This window comes from Zootoca vivipara, chromosome 1, assembly GCF_963506605.1.
Source record: "Zootoca vivipara chromosome 1, rZooViv1.1, whole genome shotgun sequence".
Lineage (NCBI taxonomy): Eukaryota > Metazoa > Chordata > Lepidosauria > Squamata > Lacertidae > Zootoca > Zootoca vivipara.
In genome coordinates, this window is record NC_083276.1 from 8,568,063 (window position 1) to 8,581,821 (window position 13,759).

The following is a 13,759-nucleotide window of genomic DNA, read 5'->3' on the forward strand; positions in this document are numbered from 1 at the left end:
AGGACACAGGTCCACTAGCCCGGGTGATCACACCGGCCACCCACCGCGGACCTCGTGAATAGTTCCTCACCCAGACCAGATCTTCAGGGGCGAGATACCTTGTTGTGTCAGTCTCAGCCTGGGGGGTTGCTCTTGAATTACGGTTTGGCATTTTATCTGGGTGGACATAATCCAGCACCGTTACCAGTCTTCTACCTAAGAGCAGCTCGGCTGGCGACTTGCCCGTCGCAGTACACGGCGTCGCATGCTGCAAAAATAACATTCGCGCAATGCGAGCCGACCAGTTACCCTCCATTAAGCGCGCAATGGATTCTTTGGCTGTTCTTACCATGCGCTCAGCCTGCCCATTGGAGGATGGGTGAAAGGGCGCGGATGTGACCCCTCTTATAAAGTTATCAGCCAAGAATGCCCTGAATTCTTGGGATACAAAAGCTGCCCCATTATCTGATACAATGGTCTCAGGTAACCCGTGGGTAGCAAACAGCTGCCTCAACACCTTGATTACGGCAGCTGATGCCATGCTAGGGACCATCGCCACTTCTAACCATTTGGAATATGCATCAACGATAACCAAAAAGACCTTCCCTTGGAATGGCCCAGCAAAATCTATGTGCAGCCGGCTCCAGGGAGTCCTGGACTGCTCCCACCAGTGGACTGGTGCTCTGGCCACTTCTGGCCGCACCTCTTGGCATGCCTTGCATGTTCGTACCCATTGTTCTATGTTCTGGTCCATTCCAGGCCACCACACATAACATCGGGCTAGCGACTTCATCCTGACCATTCCCGGGTGTCCCATGTGAAGCGTCTCAAGAACCCTGTTTCTCAGTGGTGCTGGGATTATCACCCTATCTCCCCATAGGAGACAACCCTTATGCATGGACAATTCGTGCTGCCTTGTCGCATAAGGCCTGAATTTTTCTTCATGCGGACCACCTGGCCACCCCCTCCCCACCCAAGTGAGCACACGGGAGAGAACAGCATCTTTCCTAGTTTTCTCAGCTATATCCGTAGCTGTTACAGGAGCCCCCGGAAGTGTTTCTAGCATCATAATGTGCTCCGCCGGAGCAGGATCCTCATTGCTCCCGCCAGGAAGGGGCAATCGACTCAGCGCATCAGCATGGCACAACTGTTTCCCCGGCACATGGGTCAAGGTGTACTGGAACCCATTCAGGAATATTGACCAACGCAACATTCTGGGGGAGAGAATTTGTGGCGTTTGTTTGTTTGGGTTGAACAACCCTAACAGTGGTTTGTGGTCCGTTTCAATGGAGAAATGGCGACCGTACAAATAATCATAGAACCTTTTGATTCCGGACACAATAGCCAGCGCCTCTTTATCAATTTGAGCATAGTTGCGCTCTGTGGGCGACAACGTACGGGAATAGAAAGAGATGGGCTTTTCCGACCCATCCGGTTCCCTATGACTCAGCACAGCCCCCAGACCGTATTGAGAGGCATCACATGCCAGGACCAGCGGCTTTGACTCATCATAATGAGCAAGGACGCTCCCGCTACTCAGCATTCCTCGCAAGGAGTCAAAAGCCTTCTGCTGCTCCCGCCCCCATCGCCACACAATCTTTTTCTGCAATAGTCTATGTAATGGTTCAGCTACCGAAGCTTTCTGGGGTAAGAACGAATGATAAAAGTTAATAAGTCCCAGGAATGACTGCAACTCCGTCTTGTTCTGTGGTCGTGGTGCCTCGATGATGGCCTTAATCTTAGCATCTGTGGGGTGGATGCCTGATGCATCAATTTTAAACCCCAAGAAATCCACAGTTGGCACCCCAAAACTGCATTTTTCTTTTTTCAGTTGCAACCCCACCTCCTTGAACTTGAGCAACACTGCACGGACACGCGCAACCAGTTCCTGTGGGTCTTTTCCAGCAATCAAAACATCATCAAAAAATGGCAAGACCCCCGGCAGACCTCTTAACAGGCGTTCCATGAGCCCTTGAAAAATCCCTGGGGCCACACAAACTCCGAACTGTAATCTGTTAACTCTGAACGCCCCTTTATGTGTGACAATAGTCTGTGCTTCCGCTGATTGTGGGGTTACTGGCAGCTGTTGGTAAGCTTGTGCCAGGTCAATTTTGGCGAACACCTTGCCCCCAGCCAGTTTAGCCAACAGATGTGATACGACTGGAATGGGGTATGAGTTTCCCCTGAGTGCCTTATTGATAGTACATTTGTAATCTGCACATATCCTGACTTCCCCATTTGCTTTAAGGGGTGTGACGATTGGAGTCTCCCACTTAGCAGAGTCCACGGGTGAGAGAACTCCCTGCTTGACCAATTTATCCAGCTCTGCCTCGATCTTGGGTTGCAGTGCAAATGGCACTCGCCTTGGTTTGAGTCGGATTGGGGCCACACCGGGGTCCAACTCGAAGTCAACTGGGGGCCCTTTATAACAACCCAGTTTTCCATTAAAGAGACCAGCAAATTCCTTGCATAATGCCTCGCTCATCTCAGGGCAGGTTTGGATTGAATTAAGCCCTGAGATACTCAGTCCCAGGGCGGGGAACCAGTCAGTGCCCAGGAGACTGGGGCGACTGCCCTTCGCAATCACCAGTTTGAGTACAGCCTGTTTGTCCCGGAACTGTACTCTCACGGCACACATTCCCATAACATGGATGCGGCCTGCTGAGTACGACTGCAAGGTTGCCGGGAAGGGCTCCAGAGGGGGCAACTTACCCCTGGGGAAGAATGTCTTCGCGGTCTGGTCCGACACGATGGTGAATGCAGATCCGGAGTCCACCTCCATGTCGCACTGCTGACCCTCAATCTTCACCTTGACGTGTGCCTTGCCTTGCGCTGGAAACTGCACGGCCCTCCCGTTGATCTCCGTTACGTAGTGGCAGTCCTTTAGAAAACGAGTTGCTGTGGGCGGTCTGCGATGCTCCCGTCTAGGTGCTCCTGTTGCTCCCGACGCCGCCGATCTACAGACCCTGGCGATGTGACCCGTCTTTCCGCACGTCCGGCACATAGCATCCCTGAAACGACAACTCTTCCGCTCATGGTTTCTGCCACAACCTGGGCAACTGCCTCGGCGATCTTTGTGCACTGTGCAGGCCTGACGCACCAACTCGACCCCACGGACTGGGCTCTGGCTCGGAGTAGCCTCTAGCTCGTCCATGGCATGCGCAACTTCTATCTGTGGCTTAGTGGCCTTGCGACTGGCATCAAGCTCCTCTCTTTCATAATTCTCCGTGGCGGTGGCCTCTTTCAAGGCTGAAGCAAGGGTAACCTCTTCTTTAGCCACGATGCGTCTTCTGGCTTTCTTGCTGCTCAGACCACCAATAAACCGATCCAGGAGAGTCTCTTCCAGATTTTGGAAGCCGCAGTGCTGAGCGAGCTTCCGGAGTTCAGCCAGAAATGTGGATACAGACTCCCCAGCATGCTGCTGCCTCTTATGGAACTCCATCCGCCGGGCCATCTTGGTCTCAGTAGGCGCCAAGTGGCTTGTTAGGCAGGCAAGAATATCTTTGAGAGATGTCTCACTCAGCTTCGCTGGAGCAAGTAATGCCTTGGCCAGCTTGAAGGTCTCGGGCCCACAGTAGCTCAGGAATGTGGCCCTTCTTTTGCTGGCATCGGTGATCCCTTGAGCCACTGCAAAGAACTCGAAGCGTTCGACGTAGTCTTCCCAGGTGTGGGGCTCTGATGGCTGGAAGGGCTCCAATACCCTTGGACTCTCCATTGTCCTAGCGGGCAGGGTCGTCTTCTCAGCTGGCCAGTGAGTCTTGTTCTCAGCTGCAATCCGGACTCTGAGGCAGGGTTGTGTTTAACCGCTCCTCAGCATTCCGGATCCCATCCTCGTCGCCAGTTGTTGTGACGTGGGGTTTGTGATTTCAGCTCTCTTGACAAAACATGCTGGAGACAGTTCTCTAGTAACAGCTCTTTATTAAAGTGAACAAGACTGAAGACTGAGGAGAGGAAAGCTACATTTATAGGGACAGGGGACTAGCTAGGAAGGGATACATTTTGGAGGGAACAATATCAAGCAATCACAGTGCTGCCTTTTGGAGGAAACCAATAAGACAGAGGATCCAAATACAGCAGCTTAAATGAACCAATAGTAGCTGTACCCTCTGGAACCAAAAGGCAGTTACTTTATCCTAATGCAAATACAGACAATAATAATACAGATATAAAATCCTTTGACTCAATACACAACACGCCCCTGATTCACACCACACATTTATAGCGCAAGGAGGCCACCTTAAACAACCATGGCTATAGCTTACCTCCCCAGTGCTACAGTTCCCAACAGAGGAGCCTTTAATGGATGCTGGGCTATATTGTTTTTTGCTGACGTTTTTATGTGTGCTTCCTATCACATTTGTTTTCGACTGCATCGTAGGGATCGATGGCTCTTCCCAAATGACAGTGACTCAAAGAACACAATAGGTGCTATTCAACTTAATTTTACTCGGAGCAGACTTGCTGAAATTAATGGCCCTAACATACTCACCTCTGTTGATTTCAGAGGGTCTACTCTGAGGAAAGTTGAGTACCACCTGCATGGTATTCATGTGACTCATGATAGGCTCACTGGTTCCCACCGTGAGCAATGACACCCTCTGTGGGGGGGGGATTACCTGGGGAGGACATTAAGAGGCAAGGGGGCACCAGGGGAAGCTGTAAATAGCTATGACTCTGAAAAGTGGATATTGCTGGATCAAGTCCATCATTTTTGTTGAATTAAACTAAATAGTTTCAACTGGATTTTGAATAAATGTGTGATCAATGGTCACTGTTTTGAACTTTATTGTGTGTTTTTTTAATCTTCCTTGGTGGGTCACGCAAACTGCTATTTTGAATGATGCTTTTTAGGGGGTGGGGTAGGGGGCACTGGAGATGAGTTTCTGGAACCAGGCAGGGTGGCCTGGAAAGATTTGGGTACCACCAGTCTGGATGATTCAAGCATCACTTGCGGAGGGCAGGGGGGGAACAACTGAAAACAGAATTTGTGGTAGCATCTATGTTGGGGTGTGTATAATTAATTTTTTGGTTTTACAATTATAAAAAACTCATCCTTAAAATATCAGTGACTTCCCTTCTTCTCTTTCCATGGTTCATTTTACATATCATAAAAATCCCTGCATATTTTACAAAAACTGAACCATTCAGTATTCCATTATTACACCATCAAAACTTATTTGCACTGTTGAATTTATCTTAATGCTGCCCGCGTTTTCAAGTGTACAGTTTCCCCCCATTGTTTCAATAAACGTTTCCCAATCTTCTCTAAGCATATGTTCTTCTTGTTCTCTTATTCTGTATGTTAAGTCTGCAAGCTGCACATATTCCGTCAGCTCAAGTTGCCATTCTTCTTTGGTTGGGACCTTGCTCGTTTTCCATTTTGGGGCTAACAAAACACGGGCCACAGTTGTTGTTGTTTAGTTGTTTAGTCGTGTCTGACTCTTCGTGACCCCATGGACCATAGCACGCCAGGCACTCCTGTCTTGCACTGCCTCCCGCAATTTTGTACTTGTCCTCCGCTCTTCCTCAGTAGCATGTTGGACGGCATACATAAATATCCTTTTTCTTTGGTGTTGATCTTCAACTTGTTGTCGCGCTTCCTTTTTGTCTCAATTTACCACCTGCAAACTGACGTGTGTCTCCACTGTTGCAGGGATCTGAAGCTGGATAACGTGCTGCTTGATCACGAGGGCCATTGCAAGCTGGCCGACTTTGGGATGTGCAAAGAAGGAATCCGCGACGGGGTCACCACGGCGACCTTCTGTGGAACACCTGACTACATCGCCCCAGAGGTACAGGAAAGATGTCGCCTGGGCAGGACCCCTGCTTTCTCAAACCCTGCATTTCCCCACCAGGCTAGGCTCGGCAGTGCAGAAACCAAGCTAGGCCAGGTTATGTGGCAGAATAAATGATTCCAAATTAGAAATATTTGCACAATATTTGCGAGGCGTTTGGATAGTATGCTTGCACAGGGTTTACATATGTAGTTGCCTCAAACCTGTGAGACTCTTCTGCATGCAGTCTGGATGTTCTACTGCCAACAGGACAGTGGTTCTGTGCATGCCCCAGAAGCTCACTGCATGCAGATAAAGCAGTGTGCATGAGTAATGAACATCTGCAAATGGGAGTGCATGAGCTGATGTGGGGGGAAAACCCTGCACAATGGTTATGCCTCAGTGAGGGCCAGTATGTTCCCCACCAGTACAGTCGTACCTTGGATCTCAAACGCCTTGGCTCCCGAACTAATTGGCTCCTGAACGATCGAAACCCAGAAGTGGGTGTTCTGGTTTCAGAACAATTTTCAGAAGCCGAATGTCCGTCGCGGCTTCCGATTGGCTGCAAAATGCTCCTGCAGCCAATCAGAAGCAGCGCCTTGGTTTTCGAATGGTTTCGGGAGTCAGACAGACTCCCGGAACGCATTCTGTTCGAGAACCAAGGTACGACTGTATCTGTGTGAATTTGTATCAAATGCACCCTGTGCCCCATTTTGCGCAGTTACCTCTTGATCAAGTCTAGGATATTCTCATTGAACATTTCAGGGTTTTCTTTATGTCCCCTCCATGGGCCAGTTCACATGTTAAACTTGCTCTTTCATCGTTCACGCATGCATCTGTAGTGCTCCTCTTGGTTTCTGAGCACATGATGATGCGCAGCCTAGGCTCTGTGGTTTAGACCACAGCGCCACCCGCATCCTGGAACATATATTTTGTTGTTGTTGTTTAGTCGTTTAGTCGTGTCCGACTCTTCGTGACCCCATGGACCATAGCACGCCAGGCACTCCTGTCTTGCACTGCCTCCCGCAGTTTGGTCAAACTCATGTCCGTAGCTTCGAGAACACTGTCCAACCATCTCATCCTCTGTCGTCCCCTTCTCCTTGTGCCCTCAATCTTTCCCAGCATCAGGGTCTTTTCCAGGGAGTATTCTCTTCTCATGAGGTGGCCAAAGTATTGGAGCCTCAGCTTCACGATCTGTCCTTCCAGTGAGCACTCAGGGCCGATTTCCTGAAGAATGGATAGGTTTGATCTTCTTGCAGTCCATGGGACTCTCAAGAGTCTCCTCCAGCACCATAATTCAAAAGCATCAATTCTTCGGCGATCAGCCTTCTTTATGGTCCAGCTCTCACTTCCATACATCACTACTGGGAAAACCATAGCTTTAACTATACGGACCTTTGTAGGCAAGGTGATGTCTCTGCTTTTTAAGATGCTGTCTAGGTTTGTCATTACTTTTCTCCCAAGAAGCAGGTGTCTTTTAATTTCGTGACTGCTGTCACCATCTGCAGTGATCAAGGAGCCCAAGAAAGTAAAATCTCTCACTGCCTCCATTTATTCCTTTTCTATTTGCCAGGAGGTGATGGGACCAGTGACCATGATCTTGGTTTTTTTGATGTTGAGCTTCAGACCATATTTTGCGCTCTCCTCTTTCACCCTCATTAAAAGGTTCTTTAATTCCTCCTCACTTTCTGCCATCAAGGGTGTGTCATCTGCATACCTGAGGTTGTTGATATTTCTTCCGGCAATCTTAATTCCAGCTTGGGATTCATCCAGTCCAGCCTTTCGCATGATGAATTCTGCATATAAGTTAAATAAGCAGGGAGACAATATACAACCTTGTCGTACTCCTTTCCCAATTTTGAACCAATCAGTTGTTCCATATCCAGTTCTAACTGTAGCTTCTTGTCCCACGTAGAGATTTCTAAGGAGACAGATGAGGTGATCAGGCACTCCCATTTCTTTAAGAACTTGCCATAGTTTGCTGTGGTCGACACAGTCAAAGGCTTTTGCATAGTCAATGAAGCAGAAGTAGAACATATATTTAAGCTAGTCTAAACCACTGAGTAGAACATATATTTAAGCTAGTCTAAACCACTGAGCCTCTTGGGCTTGCCGATCAGAAGGTCGGTGATTCGAATCCCCATGACGGGGTGAGCTCCCATTGCTTGGTCCCAGCTCCTACCAACCTAGTAGTTCGAAAGCACACCAAAAAGTGCAAGTAGATAAATAGGTACCGCTCCGGCGGAAAGGTAAACGGCGTTTCCGTGTGCTGCTCTGGTGCACCAGAAGCAGCTTAGTCATGCTGGCCACATGACCCGGAAAAACTATCTGCGGTGAGATGAACACCGCAACCCCAGAGTCATCTGTGACTGGTCTTAACTGTCAAGGGTCCTTTACCTTTACCTTTCTTTATTTACCAATGCAACTTGTTGGATCTGCTTGCCATTCAACTCCCATCTTACGGTTTTCTCCTTTCCATACCTGCCAAGATTTCACTTCCTGCATCAGAAGAAGTGGGTTTGAATCTATGGAATCTTATTCCATAGTTCAGTCAGTAGAGCATGGGACTCTTAATCTCAGGGTCGTGGGTTCGAGTCCCACATTGGGCACTGCAGGCAGTTGGAGTAGTTGGTGCCTGTGATCCCTTCCAACTCTACAATTCCATGAATCTAATACATTTGTTGGGTTCGGCTTGACTCCTTGTGATTGCTTTTGCTGCAAGAGCCTAACCTGGCTGCTCTTCTGGAAACAATTACGAAATCTCACTGGGCTTTGGTCTGTGGTCCTCTTTCACACATATGCCATCACTCGTATTGCAGGGAATAAGAATGACTGGGTAGCATTGTTGATTTTGACCCCTGCTCATCTTACGGCAGATTTTACAAGAGATGCTGTATGGTCCCGACGTCGACTGGTGGGCAATGGGAGTGCTGCTCTACGAGATGCTCTGTGGCCACGCTCCCTTCGAAGCTGAAAACGAAGATGACCTCTTTGAGGCCATCCTTAAGGATGAAATCTCCTACCCGTCTTGGCTCCCAGAAGATGCCGTTTCAATTCTGAAGGCCGTATGTATATACACTTCCATTTGGCATGATTGTCTTGTTTGCACCACGTCCCCCTGACTTACATCTTTTGCTAAACAGTAAGAGTCGGTAGGAATTTTAAACTATCCCTGTTCACCCAGGCATTTGCAGAATCAAGACGACAAAGGGTCTGGAAACCAAGCCTGATGAGGAACGGTCGAGGGAGCTGGGGAGGTTTTGCTTGAAGAGAAGAGAGGTGATGTAACAGCCACCTTCAAATATCTGAAGGGCTGTCACATGGAAGATGGAGCAAGCTGGTTTTCTGCTGCTCCAGAGGGTAGGATTCAAATGACAGGAAAGTAGATTCCGACTACACATTAGGGAGAACTTTCCGACGGTAAGAGCTGTTCAGCAGCAGAACAGACTCCCTGGGGAGGTGGTGGACTCTCCTTCCTTGGAGGTTTTTAAGCAGAGGTTGGATGGCCATCTGCCAGGGATGCGTTAGCTGAGATTCCTGCATTGCAGGGGGTTGGACTAGATGACCCTCAGGCTCCCTTCCAACCCTACAATTCTCTATGATTCTGTGATTCTATGAAAGATACTGTTCCTGGCAACCTTGGAAATATCAGCTGCGGGGATATATGGCTGTTTTAAAATGTTTTCAGGTGTTGTCATTGTTTTGATTCTTTAAAATTGCATCGTTTTGCTCCTTTGATAGTTCATCTGGGCGAATGGAACATGGTCCCACCAGTCTCAGTCTTCCTTGTTTACAACTGGCCAGGATGTGGCTGTCTGCCTGTCACTGCCTCTCCCTCTGCCTCCACCTAATGCAGATCTTCCCTGCCTTTTGCCCTATCAGTCCCAGTGGGAACAAGCCACTACTGGGCAATAACTGTTTTCATGAAATGTTGAGTTCACAAGTATTGTCTCTCACAGCTACCCAAAGGGGGAGTGGGGCCAGGGAGGCAGGAGCAGAAGCATAGAATTGGAAGGGACCAAGAGGATCACTTAGTCCAAACCCCCAGCAATGCAGGAATCTTTTGCCCAACATGGGACTCGAACCCATAACCCTGAGATTAAGAATCTTATGGTCCACCGACTGAGATATTCCAAAAGACAAGTCTGCCGTTCCAAGTTTGCTGCTCCTTTGAAGGCAACCTCCTCCTTCCCTTGGGCAGCAGAGCTGTTTCCTCTTAGGAACCATCTGAATTTCTCCAGATTCCTCTTGGTGTGGAAGTCTTAGAAGGTCACTTCTCTTCCTGGAATATTCCTGAGAACATTCTTCAGCAGGAAAGCGGCTGTGACCTATAATGCACAAGGGGGAAAACTGAGCAAGGATCCAAAAATCCCTCCCTTGCTCCGGCTTCAGTTATTTGTTTTTGACGGACAATTTATCGTCAGCTTTCCAAGGCAAATAACATTTCCAAACAATAGAATAATCACTGGCCACTGTAAAAACATCCACTGTAAAAACAGGATGCTGGACTAGATTGGCGAATCTGAACACTGATAGCCTACAAATCAATATTAAATCAACTTAGGGTTGTCATATTTCAAAATGTAAAAACCAGGACACCCCAAAAGCGTTGAGCTTTTTTAAAGAAAGACCCCCCCCATGGGCGTACCCAGGATCAAAACTAGGGGGGGCAAGGGGAGGGGCCAAGGCACGGAAGGGGAGGGGCCACAAAGTGGGCGGGAACGGCAAACTCGCGCTCCGCCGGGCTGTGCCCCTCCCTAGAAGCAGGGCTGGTGGGCGGAGGCGGAGCCCAGCGCGAGGCACGGAAGGGGAGGGGCCACAAAGTGGGCGGGAATGGCGAACTCGCGCTCTGCCGGGCTGTGCTCCGCCTCTGCCCACCAGCCCTGCTTCTAGAGTAGGGCAGCTGCCCTAACTTGCTCCGTGGTGGGTACGCCCTTGCCCCCCCCCCCATGGTTTTGGAGCTTTTAAAGGCATTTTCGGCACAATTTAACCCCCACTGCCAATTTTCCAGGACATTTGCCCAATTTCCGAAAAATAATCCAGGACACCATTTTTGAGACAAATTCCAGGACATGTCCTGTAAAATCAAGATATAGGGCAGCCCTAAAGGTAAAAATAAAGGTGCCCCTGACCGTCAGGTCCAGTCACGGACGACTCTGGGATTGTGCGCTAATCTCGCTCTATAGGCCGAGGGAGCCGGCGTTTGGCCGCAGACAGCTTCCGGGTCATGTGGCCAGCAGGACTAAGCAGCTCTGGCGAACCAGAGCAACGCACGGAAACTCCGTTAACCTTCCCGCCGGAGCGGTACCTATTTATCTACTTGCACTTTGACATGCTTTCGAACTGCTAAGTTGGCAGGAGCAGGGACCGAACAACGGGAGCTCGCCCCGAAGCGGGGATTCGAACTGCCGACCTTCCGATCAGCAAGCCCTAGGCTCTGTGGTTTAGACCACAGCGCCACCCGCAGCCCTAGGCTAACTTAACCCAACAACACTCTCCTCCCATCACACACAAACAAATCATACTGCAGCCAACTAAAGACACCCAACCACACTCTGGGGCTCCCCAACCTCTTTCATTACCAAGGAAATATAACAAACGAGTAGAAAGAGAACCTACCGAAGGGATACTGACACAACCCCCCCAACACACACACTAGGTTGTGTGTTAGAATGCAAGTTTTACCACCCCACCCCCTATCCCTTCTCTCCCCCACCTTTTCTGTTCAGTTTCTGTTAATTGGGTCTCATGGGAAACTTACAGATTCTTGCTTCATACAATTAACTCAAGGCAGTGTCAATTTACTCTTGGCAAAAAGCCAAGGTCTGCCTGGCCTGGAAACTACTCTCTGATTGGTTAACGGCCAGCACTGAACTCTGTTATCTAGGAATGCTAGCACAGTTGTTTCTTGTTGGGTGTTAGGAGTAGGAGTGCTGCGTATGGTTGGAGAGAGAGAGAGACAGAGAGGATTTATTTTGCTTTGCTTTGTATGCAGAAACTCTGTTGCTTTTATTTTCTTTTAATAAATCCTGTAAATAGTTATTCTGCATCTAGCCGACTACTCATTTCCACCTCAACTAGCTTCTGCGCTGTGCAGGAAAACTCTGCTACGTTTGGGCTAAAGCCACTAGAGCTATGCCTGACACTTCAAAATTCTAAGATTTTCCCTCCTTCTTCCCCAACAATATTCTGTTCACAACACTAATGTTTCACATAAAATGTAACTGATCTGTAGAAAAGACTCTACAACCCGAAAAAGAGACAATGCAAGTACTCTTGTAAACAAAGAAAAGCTTTAATATATTTCTTTTCTTTTTCTTTAATATTCTTTTTTTCTTTTCTTTTCTTTTTAAAATAATCTGAAGCAGTATATGTCTGTCAATATTTTAAATGTCTTAATTTTTTTAAAGCAGAGGCATTGGAGTATACTTTCAGACAAATCCAAAGGGTATTTTCTGATTAGTTGATCAATTGATTAAACTTCGGAATTAGTTCCCATGAAGCATCACAAAACAATTTCACTATATAACTTTTTTAAAAAAATGCAAAACTGTATTTAAAAAGCTGCATATATGAAAACCAATTGTAACCCAACCAGATGGTCGGTCGGGGGGGGGGGTATAAACAATGAAATCATAATCATAATAATATATAGAAACCAATTGAAATTCAACACAGGTGACTGTCTGGAATAAAAGAAATCTCCTCTTAGAGGGCTTGTTGAAAGTAGAAGGTCTTCAACAGGCATCAGAAAGACAAATAAAGAAAGTGCTTGTCTTTTGTGCAACAGCGGGGAGTTCCAAAGAGTAGCTGCTGCCACACTATTTCGATTTCCAACATTGCTTTGGGGATACCCAACATATTTGGGCTTTTCCCTCCTTCAAAAAAATTGCCTTGGCTTTAAAACACTGCCCAGCTTGCATTTTGCAGCCGTTAGATGCACACACGTGTTTCTGCAATTGCAAATTTCCCCCAAAGGTGCATTCATGAGTCCACAGAATTTCCAGAGCTCGGCATTACATCTCTTCTGCAGTTTGCTTCGCTGTGTTGCTCCTCTGTTAAGAGCAGTGCAAGGGAACCTGACTTTTATAGCCTCATCCTTAGGCACTGTTGCGACATTTAAAGGCTGGCGTTCTTCCTGTGCATTCATTGCCCATCTGGGATTTGTCCTGTCTCATTCCGGCTCCCAGGACAGGAACTGATTTCCAGGGACAGCAGACTGTGCTTCCTGGTTGATCCAAATCAACTTCAGGGACGGGGTCATGAGAGGCAAGGGAAGGGTATGCACTGACCCCAAGATTTGGTTTGGTCCTCAATTCAGGGCTTTGTAAAAACAGCCTGATGCACCTCGTACTCATTTAGTGGCTGGCCAGTTTGGTTTGGGGGGTCCAAATCTAATTTGTCATCCCCACTCCACTCCTGGGAATTCTAGATGGATATAACCTTTTTCCTTTTTGACAAAAGTGGGTGGAATTTGTAGGCTGGGCCCTCCAGAGTGTGTAAAGCCTGTCAAATTGCAGGAAAATAAATCGGAGGGCTTTTGTGATAGGCACCTCTAAAAGTGACCTCAAAGTCTTTAAACTTTTTTTTAACTGGGGGGAAATTGCATGACGTTTTCAGGCAAGGGCGTCCTTTCTGAGGGCATAAGCCAAATTTAGCTGGGAGAAATTCACATTTAAACTTAGTGGGAATTACAACTCAGTAGACCGGTGCAGAATTGGGCTGTTAACCATCTGCTTAGCTTATTTACACTGCTCCCAAGCCGAGTGGTAAAACAGCAACCTTTTGAAACTAGTAAGGGGTGTCTGCTTGGCAGAACAGACACACTAAAGGGAGTGTGATTAGGTATTTCTCAACAGGAAAAGGTGCCAGGAAGGAGATAAAATCAGTCTGTGGTTTACAGTGTCAAAAAGGAGAGTTCTCACTGACTCACAAGGGGCAAAGTTTATGCTCTGGGCTGCAGATGGGAATTTCTGGTGTGAGCTGTTGCTGCTGCAAAGTTCACG

The 13,759-nt window shown here is 47.9% G+C and overlaps 1 protein-coding gene across 2 annotated transcripts in view; it reads left to right on the top strand.

The window, feature by feature from the left end:
* PRKCH (protein kinase C eta) overlaps positions 1 to 13,759 on the top strand; it is a 112,997-nt gene that overhangs the window by 94,166 nt on the left and 5,072 nt on the right. For both annotated transcript variants that reach the window (XM_060271345.1, XM_060271350.1), the window contains exons 11-12: positions 5,633 to 5,771; positions 8,630 to 8,818. In XM_060271345.1, the coding sequence (XP_060127328.1) occupies positions 5,633 to 5,771; positions 8,630 to 8,818 (328 nt within the window). The remainder of the gene's footprint in view (positions 1 to 5,632; positions 5,772 to 8,629; positions 8,819 to 13,759) is intronic.